This window comes from Ciconia boyciana, chromosome 3 (assembly GCF_034638445.1).
Source record: "Ciconia boyciana chromosome 3, ASM3463844v1, whole genome shotgun sequence".
Lineage (NCBI taxonomy): Eukaryota > Metazoa > Chordata > Aves > Ciconiiformes > Ciconiidae > Ciconia > Ciconia boyciana.
This window is the reverse complement of record NC_132936.1, coordinates 72,057,372-72,071,196: the sequence shown is the minus strand read 5'-3', so window position 1 is coordinate 72,071,196 and position 13,825 is coordinate 72,057,372. Positions and strand designations below refer to the sequence as shown.

The 13,825-nt window shown below is 40.1% G+C and overlaps 1 protein-coding gene across 3 annotated transcripts in view; it reads right to left on the bottom strand.

The window, feature by feature from the left end:
• The window catches only part of SYNE1 (spectrin repeat containing nuclear envelope protein 1), a 270,199-nt gene that overhangs the window by 59,072 nt on the left and 197,302 nt on the right, over positions 1–13,825 (bottom strand). For all 3 annotated transcript variants that reach the window (XM_072856086.1, XM_072856087.1, XM_072856088.1), the window contains 6 exons: positions 12,935–13,067; positions 12,348–12,530; positions 10,343–10,492; positions 9,239–9,415; positions 3,997–4,152; positions 206–361 (listed from right to left, as the gene is read on the bottom strand). In XM_072856086.1, coding sequence (XP_072712187.1) covers positions 206–361; positions 3,997–4,152; positions 9,239–9,415; positions 10,343–10,492; positions 12,348–12,530; positions 12,935–13,067 — 955 coding nt within the window. The remainder of the gene's footprint in view (positions 1–205; positions 362–3,996; positions 4,153–9,238; positions 9,416–10,342; positions 10,493–12,347; positions 12,531–12,934; positions 13,068–13,825) is intronic.

Here is a 13,825-nt window from a genome sequence, read left to right as displayed (position 1 = left end):
TAAAAGCATCCTTGAAATAGGAAACATTATACCCATTTTATGTAGTGTGTACACACAAACTTGGGGATAGATGGGAACAGGGACACCATTCAGAATCTCTTCCCCTACAATACAGAACAAATCCACTAGTTGCAAACTGCTAATTCTCCCTCTCCTCCATGCCCTGTTCCTGGAGCTATAATTTGCCCCTTGATGATTCTTTTACCATGTGATCCAAATTGGCCCAGGAATGGTTAATTTCTTGCAGTGTATTCATAACAGCAGAAGAGACTTCTTCCTTCTTGTTCTGTATCAAAGACAGACCACTCTGTTCTACATTTTCTACTTCTTTTTCCTTTGTTCTTATTGATTCTTCTAATTCCTGAAAAGAAAAAGAAGATACCTGAGTATTTTTGTTTGTTTAATTGGATACATAATGCCTTGAGATAGAAAAGATGCCCATAAGGTCCTTAGTGTTTAAAAATAGGAAAGTCATGCTTGCATACTTTGGCTTTTTATTCTCAAGAGAATCATAACTCCTTAGCAATTTTATTTAATATTTTGTGTTCCCTTTAAAGCATAGTTGTTTGTCTTTAATTTAAATAGAAGCATGTCCTCTACATTAAACTTCTGTGTAATCTTCTGCTCTCATGTAAGAGTCCAAAACTCATTAAAAATAGGACAGCAGTTTGAATACATGGGAAAATTGTTGTGTGTCTTAGTTTGTCCTAGAAACACTGAGAAGCCTTTTTAATTAGTCCAAAGCTGGCTCAAGCCTCTGGAAAAAAATGAATTTTGCCACCCAAGAAAAGGACAAAATGACTTCCTAGGGAAAGATGTCAGTTTGCCATGCCTCCCCACATGAAGTGGAGTCTTTATTCCTTTGCCAGGTCCCAGCAAAGCTTCAGGACAGCAAGCCTTCCCCTAGATGACAAGTTCATTGGAGTCCAGCCAATGACAACAAGCAACAGACTGCAGGAATTTTCCTTATTGCCTCCTCAAGGTTGCATGCCATTGGGAAGCATTAATGAGTTCAATAGCATTTTGCTCTGCTCAGCATTCACACACACTAACCCAAGAAAATGGGAAGAAAATGAACAGTTGGTGTGAAAACAAGTGAAGAAAACAGGGCTGAGTACATAAGCACTGAGGCCATGACAACTTGTTAGTGGCTTATTTTGCTGCTTCAGGCAAGTGCTGACTATGTTGTTGATTTAAGATGACCCTACACTGGTCATGGAAATGCTGATTCAAAGCTTTCCAGTTTTATCATGTTTTATCAATAAGTGAAGTGCAGAAGCTCTGGTATGTAACATTCGCTAGTCACAAAGCCTGTGATCTTCCTCATGCCTCAATAGCAAGAAAATGAAGTTACAAAACGAAGGAGAGAGAACAGGAAGACTCGATGAGCAACTAACTCATATAGCACGCTCCCATAAGCTCATTCCTAGCCAGGAAACTACCTATATAATTTCATGGCATGGTGCAGGGACATCCAAGAAAGTCCTGCAGTGCTCTGACTCATATGGAAGCTGTGTAGCTTCAGGTAGTGCAAACACTGAGTTTGAGCAGAGGGGGGAAGTATGGCTTGTAGACTTCAGGCCAGCACAAATTTGTGTTTATCTGTCTGAAGGTAAAGTAGTCAGCGTGATATGGAAAGCAGACTGTGAGGTGAGAGCAATCTTGGGATGCCTCTACATTAAGTAGTACATCTTGTGATCTCAGGTAATATTTTAATTTTCTGCAAGCCTTTCCTTACTGAGAGAGATGGATCATCAGGGAAAGAAAACAACACAACAAAACTCTGGCCAAATTGAAAACCCATGTCTTTCAATAAATTGCTGTCCCTAAGAATCAAAACAGCAGCAACAACAACTGAACCACTGGCACAACAGACTTTGTTTTAGATAGTGGGGAGACTATTTGGAACCAAATTCTGCCCAGCCTTGCACACACTCGCTATTAACAGAAATTATCCCTGCACACATACAACACACTTTTGTCTATAGACATATATGTGAGAGCATTTTTGCTATACTGTTTATTCTTAGCCTTGTCTTCTGTATTATTTCACATTTCTTCAAACCTCTAGCCATGACCTTGTTCCAGACTACAGCCTTGGAGTAATACATGTTGGTTTTTTTTTCACCAGCTGACACCAAAGCAAACACTTCTAAGTTGTACATAGTAAATTTGACTTTCCATAAAGTGGATTTTAACACAAAAAAAGGCATTTGAGTTTGTACAAGGTTGCTCCAAAATTCAGAATGTAAAACTAGTAAAAGTTTCAAACACCCAGAATAGCAAATATTTCTGGTTCTCTGTGAAAAGGGGTTTCTTACTCTTGATTTTAAACTCATAACTGAATTAAAGACACATTACTGTGTCTGATCTGTGATGGGAAAAAATGGTTGCCCTCGCTTATTAATATGACACTAGGCAGCAACTAACATCAGTTAATAAATAAACTGCAGCTTTTGTACTAGTTGAACCGGATACCTGGGAGTGTCTTATACAGTTATTTCTTAACCAATTTGTTTCTCTGCTGATCAAAGTCTTGCCTTTCATAACTGACTCCCCAAGTGTATTTGCTAACTTCCCTGACTGAAAGGAACCATAAAGGCGATAAATCAGATTCAGCTTTGAACTCCAGCCAAGCACAGCCTGCCGATTATGTCAGGCTATGCTAAATTACCCTTACTTCAGTCGTATGGGCTTATGGTGCTGAAACCATAAAGATACCTGAATTGAAACTAAGCACTGCAACCAGTTTGAAAACTTAGGTCAAAAACTTCAGAAAAAAAATTAACTTCTAACATATCTGGCCTAAACAACTATTTGCTTTTACAGAAACAAAGATGGGTTTAAAACACTGGTGAATATAATTAAATTCTCTTACACATTTCATTTGAATATATTTCCAGCTGTTGTGTTTGTGAAGACTTAAAAGCTAGATCATATTTGTCCCATTCATTAAATGCACGCAGGAAAGCCAGCCACGTGAAGATAAACATGCTTCCTTACTCCTTTTTAAGGGGATGAGAATACCAAGATTTTGTGCATGCAGTTGTCCTGACAGAGTTTATTTACATATTTGATCTGGTGTGCAATTTATTATTTGGTAGGACAAAATACTTTTGCTCAAAAGTTATCTGGTGCCTGATACCATGTATAGGCCTTGTTTATAAATTCAGAAAAATCTGTTTTGCTTATACACCTGTAAGCTTGAACTCTAGCCTGACAGCTACAGAAGCAAGTTTTACTTAAATATGTGCTATTCTGAGTAAGATGTTCAGAGTCAACTGTGATACCCTATTCACTGCTGTGTAGTCCCTGTATGAATTTCGCATGAAAAACTGAGGTGGTTCTCAATTTATGTGCATTATGTATAGCTGAGCTTTGCCTCATCCTTTCTTTGCCCATTGCAATCATCATTCTCCTTCAGTCTTCTGAAAGCAAAAGGGAATCCAGCACTATTTCCTTCCCTGGATAGTTGAATATTTGAAAAAATTTGATTCCTAACACATTTTGAATAAAAGCATAAAACCTCCTTGGATTCTAGGATTTTTCTTTGAATAGTCAGGTGGAATATATCGGGTGGAAAAAGAATACGAAAAAAGAGGGGGCAGAGGAAAGGTAGTGATAAGGCAGAACAAACAAGTTTCTGAATAGTCAAGCATGGTGTTCATGACATCAAGTTCCGTAAGACTGGCTAAACAGGAATGGGAACATATTCCTTTGACAGCCTTTCTAGTTCAGTATGCTTGGCATGCTTGGAAATGTCTATGCTTTAATACAAGAAGAATGATGACTTTGGTTGCTTTTAAAGATCTTTGGGACATTGTTGTGCCTTCCTCCTTTCTTATTGCTTTAATTTTAGGAATGAAATCTCTCCCTCACTGAAGTAAAGAGGAGTTCTGTCACTGACTTCACTGATACAAAGATTTCACATGGCTTTATCAAGTGTTGTTTCTAACTGTTGGAAAGAGAATATTGTTATTTATAAGGGGACATTACCTGACAGTCTTTCAAAGCATTCTGTACTGAAGCCTTGTCTCCAATTTTCTGTTGCTGTTTCAGCTTCTTCTCTTGGGTTTCAAACCAAGTTTTTAGGCACTGCACGTTATTTTCATATTCTGTCCAGGATTCCTGCAGACTTTCCAACAGCTGGATCTGCAAAGAAATATGAGTATATACTTTCTCATACAATTACCTTTATTGTTGGGTCAATTAAACAAATCAGTGAAGACCAATGCTGACCAGTGCCTTCTTGGAATTCAATGCTTTCAGAAATTAAAAACAGTATATGCATTCAAATTTAAATATATCTGCTTTTTCTAAAATAGCTCATAATAAAAAACCTGGTTTATCCAGAAATAATTATATAGAGATAACATATTAAAATATCATGACACACTGAAAGAAGCTAACACTTTAGCAGAATATTTTTATGAAGTGGAATTCTTTTCAGAGATCAAGGACCTTAGGACTTCCCAAATAAAACTAAGCATACAAACATCCATTTTATATTCCTTGCTCATAACTGTGTAAAGTAGTGTCCTGGTTTCAGCTGAGATTGAGTTAATTTTCTTTATAGTGGCTGGTATGGGGCTATGTTTTGGATTTGTGCTGAAAACAGTGTTGATAACACAGGGATGTTTTAGTTGTTGCTGCACCAGTCAAGGACTTTTCAGCTTCCCATGCTCTGCCAGGTGCAGAAGAAGCTGGGAGGGAGCACAGCCAGGATAGTTGATCCAAATTGGCCAAAGGGCTATTCCATACCACATGACGCCATGCTCAGTATATAAAGCTGGGGAAGAAGAATGAAGGGGGGGACGTTCGGAGTGATGGCGTTTGTCTTCCCAAGTCACCGTTACGCGTGATGGAGCCCTGCTTTCCTGGAGATGGCTGAACACCTGCCTGCCCATGGGAAGGAGTGAAGGAATTCCTTGCTTTGCTTCTCTTGCGTGCGCAGCTTTTGCTTTACCTATTAAACTGTCTTTATCTCAACCCTCGAGTTTTCTTACTTTTGCTCTTCCGATTCTCTCCCCCATCCCACCGGGGGGGAGTGAGCGAGCGGCTGCGTGGTGCTTAGTTCCCGGCTGGGGCTAAACCACAACAGTCCTTTTTGGCGCCCAATGTGGGGCTCGAAGGGTTCAAGATAATGACAGATTTGATTGGAATGTGCTAGGTAGAATTTATAGCTGTTATTGCTGTTAAGCTATTAATCGGCAGGCTTCTGTGCTTGCCATAGGGCTTGCCTGCCTTAATGTATGTTAGAGTCTAGGGCTTGTTAGTGGCTGCTTTTTGCTTTCACTGCTTGCCGTGCTGCTGTACTGCTGATCATCTTACTGTGCTGTGCCTGGGAACATTTTGATAACAGCAATAGCCTTGCGCCTGGGCTGGCAGATGGCCAGGACATCGCTGCTGTTTCTGTGCTGCTGTACTGGACAGGCTGGAACTCTGGTGTGAACTCAAGTCAAAGGGACTGTGACCTGTGGATGAATCCACGTGGGAGCAGGACACCCCAGAGCGTCTGTGCCCATGGATTAGCCCATGCCAGAGCAGGTATATCTTGAAACGTCTGTGGCCATGGTTATGTCTGTGCCACAGCAGGTATACCTCTGAAGGGATTGTGGCCCAAGGGTAAGTCCACGCTGGATAAGGTGCACCTCGAAGCATCTGTGGCTGTGGATGAAGTCCATGCTGCAGCAGGTACACCTCGAAGCATCAGTGGCTGTGCATGAGACCATGTTGGAGCAAGTTTACTTCTGAAGGTACTACATTCTGTGGATAAGTCCAAGTTGGAGCAGGGGCAAGGGGAGGACTTCATTGCAATGTTAAACCTGATGGTCTGGTTCAAAGGGACCAGGGGTGGAGATTGTAATGGAAGTACCTTTAAATTGTTGTAACCCATGATTTGAGTTGCATGTTGTGGGAATTACTATAGCAGGAACCCCTTGTTGCTAGCCAGGCTAGGAGCAAGGGGAGGAGTTTATTGCAATGTTAAATCCTATAACCTGGCCCAAAAGGACCAGGGGTGGACATTGTAATGGATCTACCTTTAAATTGTTGTAACCCATTATTTGAGTTGCATGTTATAGGAATTACTACAGCTGGAACCACCTGAACAAATGGAGGAGAAGCCTTACAAGAAGCAGTGCAAGTGCAGCAGTGTCCTGACCTGAGCTGGCTTTGGTGCCAAATAACTCCAAGAAACACACCACCTCTCCTGTCCTGAGTAACAACCATAAGAGATGAAGCCCAAAGTCATGGACTAAATGAACTCAGTGGACATTTTGTGGACATTTATGGACATTTTACAAATATTTTGTAGGGGTGGTCCATAGACTAAGGGAATTATATGTGTGTATTATATCAAAGGATGGGAAGGGTGACGGTGGGTAATGAGAATGTATTGGATAATGTGAGACCTGAGCATGACGTAAATGGTATAGAATAAGGGGTGGATACTGTCCTGGTTTCAGCTGAGATTGAGTTAATTTTCTTTATAGTGGCTGGTATGGGGCTATGTTTTGGATTTGTGCTGAAAACAGTGTTGATAATACAGAGATGTTTTAGTTGCTGCTGCACCAGTCAAGGACTTTTCAGCTTCCCATGCTCTGCCAGGTGCACAAGAAGCTGGGAGGGGACACAGCCAGGATGGTTGATCCAAACTGACCAAAGAGGTATTCCATACCATACAACATCATGCTCAGTATATAAAGCTGGGGGAAGAAGAAGGAAGGGGGGACATTTGGAGTGATGGCGTTTGTCTTCCCAAGTCACCGTTACGTGTGATGGAGCCCTGCTTTCCTGGAGATGGCTGAACACCTGCCTGCCCATGGGAAGTAGTGAAGGAATGCCTTGTTTTGCTTTGCTTGTGTGAGCAGCTTTTGCTTTCCCTATTAAACTGTCTTTATCTCAACCCAAGGGTTTTCTCACTTTTACTCTTCTGATTCTCTCCCCCATCCCACTGGGGGGGAGCGAGCGAGTGGCTGCATGGTGCTTAGTTCCCAGCTGGGGCTAAACCACGACAAGTAGAAAAAGATTTATATTATGCCCTTTGTCAATTGACTGCTTTAAAGTTACTTAGATTTTTCTGAATGTTATAGGTGTCATTCAATGGTAAATGAGATAGTACTTCTTCAAAAAAAAAAAAAAAAAAGAGAGAGACAGACATAACAAACCAGAATTTGAAAGCAGCAGCACTACCATAAAAAGTATTCACATTACGTAAGACAAACTCCACTCTAGGGAATAAGCCATCTTAATTGGCTGTAATCTTAATTAGAACTGCTTGAGGATGTGATGGTCAATAGCAGCCTTGGCTGCAGTGACTATGAGACAGTTGTGAGTCAAGTAAGGAAAGCAAGTAGCACACTAAAGATCCTTAGAATAGCAGACTTTGGTTTGTTCAGGTAAGCACGATCCCATGGGAAGCTGTACTGAAGGACAAAGGAGTCCAGGAAGCTGATTGATCTTCAAGGACAACTTCCTCAAGTCACAAAAATGACAAATCCACAGAAAGTGGATTACAAAGAATAGGCCTAGAAGCATGGCCTGGCCATGCAGGGCTGACGTTAGGAAAGCAAAATCTTGGCTGGAACTAACTACTGAGGGACAAAAGCCCTTCTTGTTACTCTTCACAAGTACATCAGCAACTAATGGGAAACAACAGAATAGTGTGAGGTACACCATGCCTTCTTTGCTCTGATCTTACTGACAAGGTCTCCTCTCATGCCTCCCAGGTCTTCATGCCACATAACAAATGTTGGCATACGGAGCTACTAAGCCATGGTAGAGGAGGAAAGAATTAGAGGCTACTTCAGTAAGCTGGACATATAGAAGTCCACAGAACGAGACAGGATGTATCAAGGGTGTCAACGTCATTTCAAGGCTGCTGTCTATCACCTTTAAAAGGTCGTAACAGTTGGAGGAAGTTGCTGGTGACTGGAAAAAGGCTATACTGCAAAACCTACCAGAAGCCATTTCCACATGCATAAAGATCAAGGAGGAGGAACAAGCATGATCTTACTAAGGGCAAATTGCACCTGACCTAACTGGTTGCCTCTGCTATGATGATACGACTGACCCTGTGGACAAGTGGAGAGTAGTAGATGTTGTTTACCTTGGCTTTAGCAAGACTTTTGATATGGTATCCCATAGTACCCTTATAGCAAAATTGAGGAGGCATGGGCTGGATGGGAGGTTGGCAAATGAATGAACTGACTGGAGTCATCAGGCTTAAAGGTTAGTGGTGAACATTTCAATGTCTATCTGGCAGTCATTTACAAGATGCATCTTCAGAGTCAGTCCTGGGGTTGATATTGTTTAATACCTTCATCAATAAACTGAACATGATGGACTGTGCTTTCAGCAGATTCTTAGATGACACTGATTTGGGAGAAGTAGTTGAATATGCTGGAGAGTAGGGCTGCCATTCAGAGAAACTTCAACAAGATGGAGGAATAGGCTCATCAATCCTCAAGACATTCAGCAAAGGCAAATGTAAAGTCCTGCACCTGGGACAAAATAACCTCATGCAACAATACGGGCTAGCAGCAGGCTGGATAGAAGAAAAGGACCCAGGGGCAACGGTGGGCAATAACTTGAACATAATAAATCAGCAGTGTGCATTTGTGCTGATGAAGGCCAACGGCATCCTGGGTTAGAGTATTGAGAGTGCACCCAGCAGGTCAAGAGAAGTAGTTCTTTCCTTCTCCTTGACACTTGTGACCCATTTTGGGCCCTCCAGTGCAAGGGAGAGATTGACAAACTGGTGAATGGCCACTGAGGTCATTAAGGGGCTGGAGCACAGGACATACAAGGACAGGCTAGCTTCATTCAGCATGGGGAAAAGAAGGCAAAGGAAGCATCTTATTGTGCTGTCCACTCCTTATGGGGAGTTACAGGGAAGATGGAGGCAGACTATTCTCGGAGATGTGTGGTAAAAGGAGGAGAGATAACAGTTACAAGTTGCAACAAGGGAAATTCTGATTGGGAACAAGGCAAAAACTTGTCCCCCACAGGAGTGGTTAAGCACAGGAATGGGCTGCCCATAGAGGCTGTGGAATCTGTCCTTGGAGATTTTCAAAACTCAGATAAGCAAGTCCCTGTGCAATCTGATCTAACTGTAAAGTTAGCTCTGAGCAGGAGGTTGGACTAGATGACCTGCAGAGGCTTCCAGCCATTATTATCTTATAGTTCTATGCATTCCGAAAGTTCACTACAGAGCAGGTAGGTTTTATTTCTTTACCTTTTCTGTTATCAGGCCTTGCAGGATTTGCCAACGTCTGTTCATTGCTCCGAGCTGTTCCGCAAAATCAGTTTTGTCACTACGTTTACTTTCAACATCCTGGCTGCTAATTTGTAGCACTGATTGGTTCACAAAGTCTACCGTCAATTGTTTGCAATTTAAATCTATCTTGAAACCCTAGCAGAAAAGAAGAGAATAAAACCCCCAAAACATAAGTAACATAATTTCTTACCCTCCTGCAAAAGAGAGGAAAAATGTTCACAAATGAAAACTTTACCACAATTTAGCTAAAAGGGTTTTTAGCAATTGAACAGCAATTAAAAACATTGTTACTTTTTCCTAAATATTGAGAAATAAACCAGCAATACACTGCCTTTGGAATAAAGAATCTGCCTTCCCCGCTACCACCCCCCTCCCCCCTCGCCCCCCCCCAAAAAATCATTAAAATTATTGATATTGGTCTCAAGGATCAGATTTCATGAAAAAAATTTCAAAAAATTTCAAAAAAAATATATTAATTTTTTTTTCATTTTATTTAGTCTCAAAATTTTTAATACAAAAACAGATAAGATGGAAAATATTCTTACATACAAAGAAGAATAATAGCCAAGAAGTAAAGTGATTTTGCTATTGATATTTCAAATTCAGTAGTGAATCAATCACTATTGAATCTAGCAATCAATAGTGAAACAAATCTGACATTGAGAAGAAAGTCACTGTGTGCAGATCTATTACAAGAGTGCTACTGATCTAGTTGAAGAAGTGAAATTGTTTTATAGCTATACTCCTCAACAGTTATCTCAAGATAGAGTATCTTTCATTTTTGCTTCAGATACTGATCAAAATTATCTTGATCTGTAAACCACTGGCCACCTTCCATTCAAGAACAGGCTACACTTTGAGGAGAAGGTGATATTATGTAGAGAATTCATAAAACAACATAAATAATTTGCAAAGTACTTTGTGGTTTTGGGTGAAAGACCGATCTAATAAGGTTTAACCACTCCACAATGTTTTTTTTTTTCTTAAATCACTTATACTTTACATATGTATACGTATTTAATGGGGATAATTCAAAAAGGAAATAACATTTCTACTCAGTACCTTGTATTTCTGGACGTAATCCTGAATGACTTTCTGTCCTACTACATTTTTTATATTCTCTTCATCCTGCTGAATGACATTTTCCATCAGGGAAATCCAGCTCATAACTTCAGTGATAGCATGGCGAGAAGGAATTTTGTCCATCTGGAGCTGTAGAAATAACAGACTTAAAATGCATGTTGTGAAGAAAATGGATAAGAACTCCTTGCTTTGCATTACCATAGTACATTTCCTTTGGCTGGTCTTATTATCATGTTATTCTACATCCCTAACATATCACTGGTTTATTTAAAAAAAAAAAAAAAAGTAAAAAAAAAGGTTTTAATAGGAGATATACTGTAAAACTCCATGCATCCTAATAAGAAAATATTGTATTAAAGGCTTCTTATTTCCATTATTCATCGCACAAAGAAACTGGACAAACTCAAAGATTCCATTTCTGACCTCCAAAACGTTCTGCATTCTCATTCCATAATTCTGTATTTGGCTTACGTAGAAGATCAACTTTAAGCTACACCTTTCCTGTCCTTGTAAATGGATAATGAATAGACTCATGGAAAACAATTTTATACAACTCTTCTTCTGGTGGTGATTTCTAAATGGGCAGATTTTGAACAGTACCTGTTTTTTTCTTAGAAGACTCACTTTCAACATTTGATACAGTAGTGCTTGCTTACCTTTAGTTACTCAGAAACGTGTTCTATGACATTTTTGGGTAGATGTATGTCCTGGTTTTGGCTGGGATAGAGTTAATTTTCATCCTAGTAGCTGGTATAGTGCTGTGTTTTGGATTTAGTATGAGAATAATGTTGATAACACACTGATGTTTTAGTTGTTGCTAAGTAATGTTTACACTGGTCAAGGACTTCTCAGCTTCCCATGCTCTGCTGGGCGCACAAGAAACTGGGAGGGGGCACAGCCAAGATAGTTGACCCAAACTGGCCAAAGGGCTATTCCATACCATATGATGCCATGCTCAGTATATAAATTGGGGGGAGTTGGCCGGGGGGCAGCGATCGCTGCTTGGGGACTGGCTGGGTGTTGGTCGGCGGGTGGTGAGGGTTTGTATCACTTGTTTTTTCCTGGGTTTGTTCCTCTCCCTCTCTTGTTGTTTTCCTTCTCATTACAATTTATTTATTTTTTTGTAATGTGTTCCAATTATTAAACTGTTCTTATCTCAACCCATGAGTTTTCTTACTTTTGCTCTTTCAATTCTCTCCCCCATCCTATCCTGGGAGAGGGTGAGCGAGCGGCTGTGTGGTACTTAATTGCCGACTGGGGCTAAACCATAACAACATATATATTTTGCATTACAAGACAGTTCAGAGAACTATTGAATGACATTATTTTGTTTAATATAAAAGACTCAGGTAACATCTGTTACCCTTCCTCTCTCCCCCTAAATCATGATGATATTACTAACTCTGAAAGCATTCCAAATCATAAACTGAAGCAACTGCTTAGACTGATAACCTCCTAGCAACTAAATACTAAGGCAACTTTTAGACCAGTAAAATTCTTTAACTTCAGTATTATAGCATTAAAAAACCAAAATTACACAACCAAAACCCTCCTGCTCCTACATACACTAGCGGGAACCTTGCCCAATGTTTTACGATACATTTTGTCTTGCATAGACTCGAACCCAGTTTATTCAATTTGAACAAAACCGCCATCCAAAATCTGACAGGGCACAGGGATGTGAACTCCCTTTTTCCAAAAAACATGCCAACATGTTGAAAAAACCCTCATCTGTTCTTTGGTTAAAATTTAATAAATATAACTGTGAAAGTTTGACATTAACACCAATTGGTGTTAGACAGTATGAGGAGACAGGATTTGGACATGAGTGTAAGCTTTCCCACATTAAAACAGGAGTAACATTGTTCCTATCTTGCCTCCCATGGATAAATTGAGGAAGGGAGCAACTATCTCTCAAAGGCAGTGCCAACTATATGGTCTGAAATTTTCTGGAATATAAAAGGCCATCACTGGCCTTCCTTACCTGGTGCAATTTCTCTTGTACTGCTGGGATTTGTGTGAGCAGCTCTGTCCACTGACTGTCAATGTGGGACAATCCTGCACGCAATGCTGCCGTATCCACCTTCTTCAGCCTGAGGAGCTGGTTCCCAGTACTCAGGACAGAAGACTTCTGTGATGATTTAGCATCCACTTCTTTTGAAAACTCCTGTAAGCAGAATAATTTTTGTGGAAATAATCAACTACTTGTTTACTGTACTTAAAGCTTTACCTCAGAAAGCTAAGAATATCCTCCCTTCCCTTTGAAAATGTGTATTTTGTATTAGTGTTTACCAGCTATACTTCAGACCAAGTGAGAACAAAAATTGTTTTCAGTCAAAAAATAATTTTCTGTTTTCAGAATCATCAAGCTTTACAATCATTGCATATAGCAAAGGAGTGCTGAATGTGCAAACACACCAGTTTTTTGAAGGACAGCTCACCTACAGAAGCAATTTTTTTTTTTTGCGTACTCACTACTTCAACAAAGAGAAAAAGTATAACCATATGATTGCTCAACTGTTTATTTGTAATTCGAGAGAAAAAGGTGTCCTAGGTCCATGAATGACTTACCAAAAAGGAGTTCAGGTGGTCTCGGACTGTTTCCAGTTCCTGAGGAACTGTCAAAGACTGCTGGCTCCAAAATTCAAGTCGCTCCTTTGCAGATTGTAACCAATGTGTCAGTTCACTGGATTCACTCTGATATCTGTAAAGACATTTAAAGAAAACTAAAAGTCATCTCCAATTCTTGCCTCCAACTGAGCAGTCTCTCCTCCATGTGTTAGAGGAAGATACTGTATGCCAGATTTAAAATAAAAATATTTTATTTCCTTTATTAAATTTCAGAAAAACATGATTTAATTTTAAAGACAGGCACAGTATCAGGAAGCTCTTATTTTAGCCATTACACCCACAATTCCTAACAGTGCCTTCTTTTTGCCTCTTAGGAAAAACTAAGTTTAATGAAGGACTGGTAACTAGGTTATCAATCTCTTTGGGCAAGCTACAACAGCACCCCACCCCACCTCACACACATAAACACATTTTTGCTTTCCATTAGAAGGCTCAATCTTCCAAAAGCTTTACCACAAGGTATCTCAGAGCAGGAATTTAATGTTTTTTTCAGAAACTATCTCCATATCATTTCATATGCCAAGCAACTAATGAGATGTCAGAACAAGAGTGTCTCCACATAACCTTTATACACACAATCCCTTTATGTATCTCTCTTGAAAGGCTAGTGAGCCAACAAGCCAGGGATATTATGAATAATAGACAAAGCTTGTATATCACTTAGAGAATTAATTTCAAAAGTAGCATATGAACGTTACTAAAGGCAGCTAAAAGCTCCCTTCCATATATGCAATGACACAGACCCATAAGAACCCAGCAGTGGCAATGCCCCTGCCAGAACATGCTGAGGCTACTCATGCTACCTAGCAAAGCACACACCCTTTCTCATCA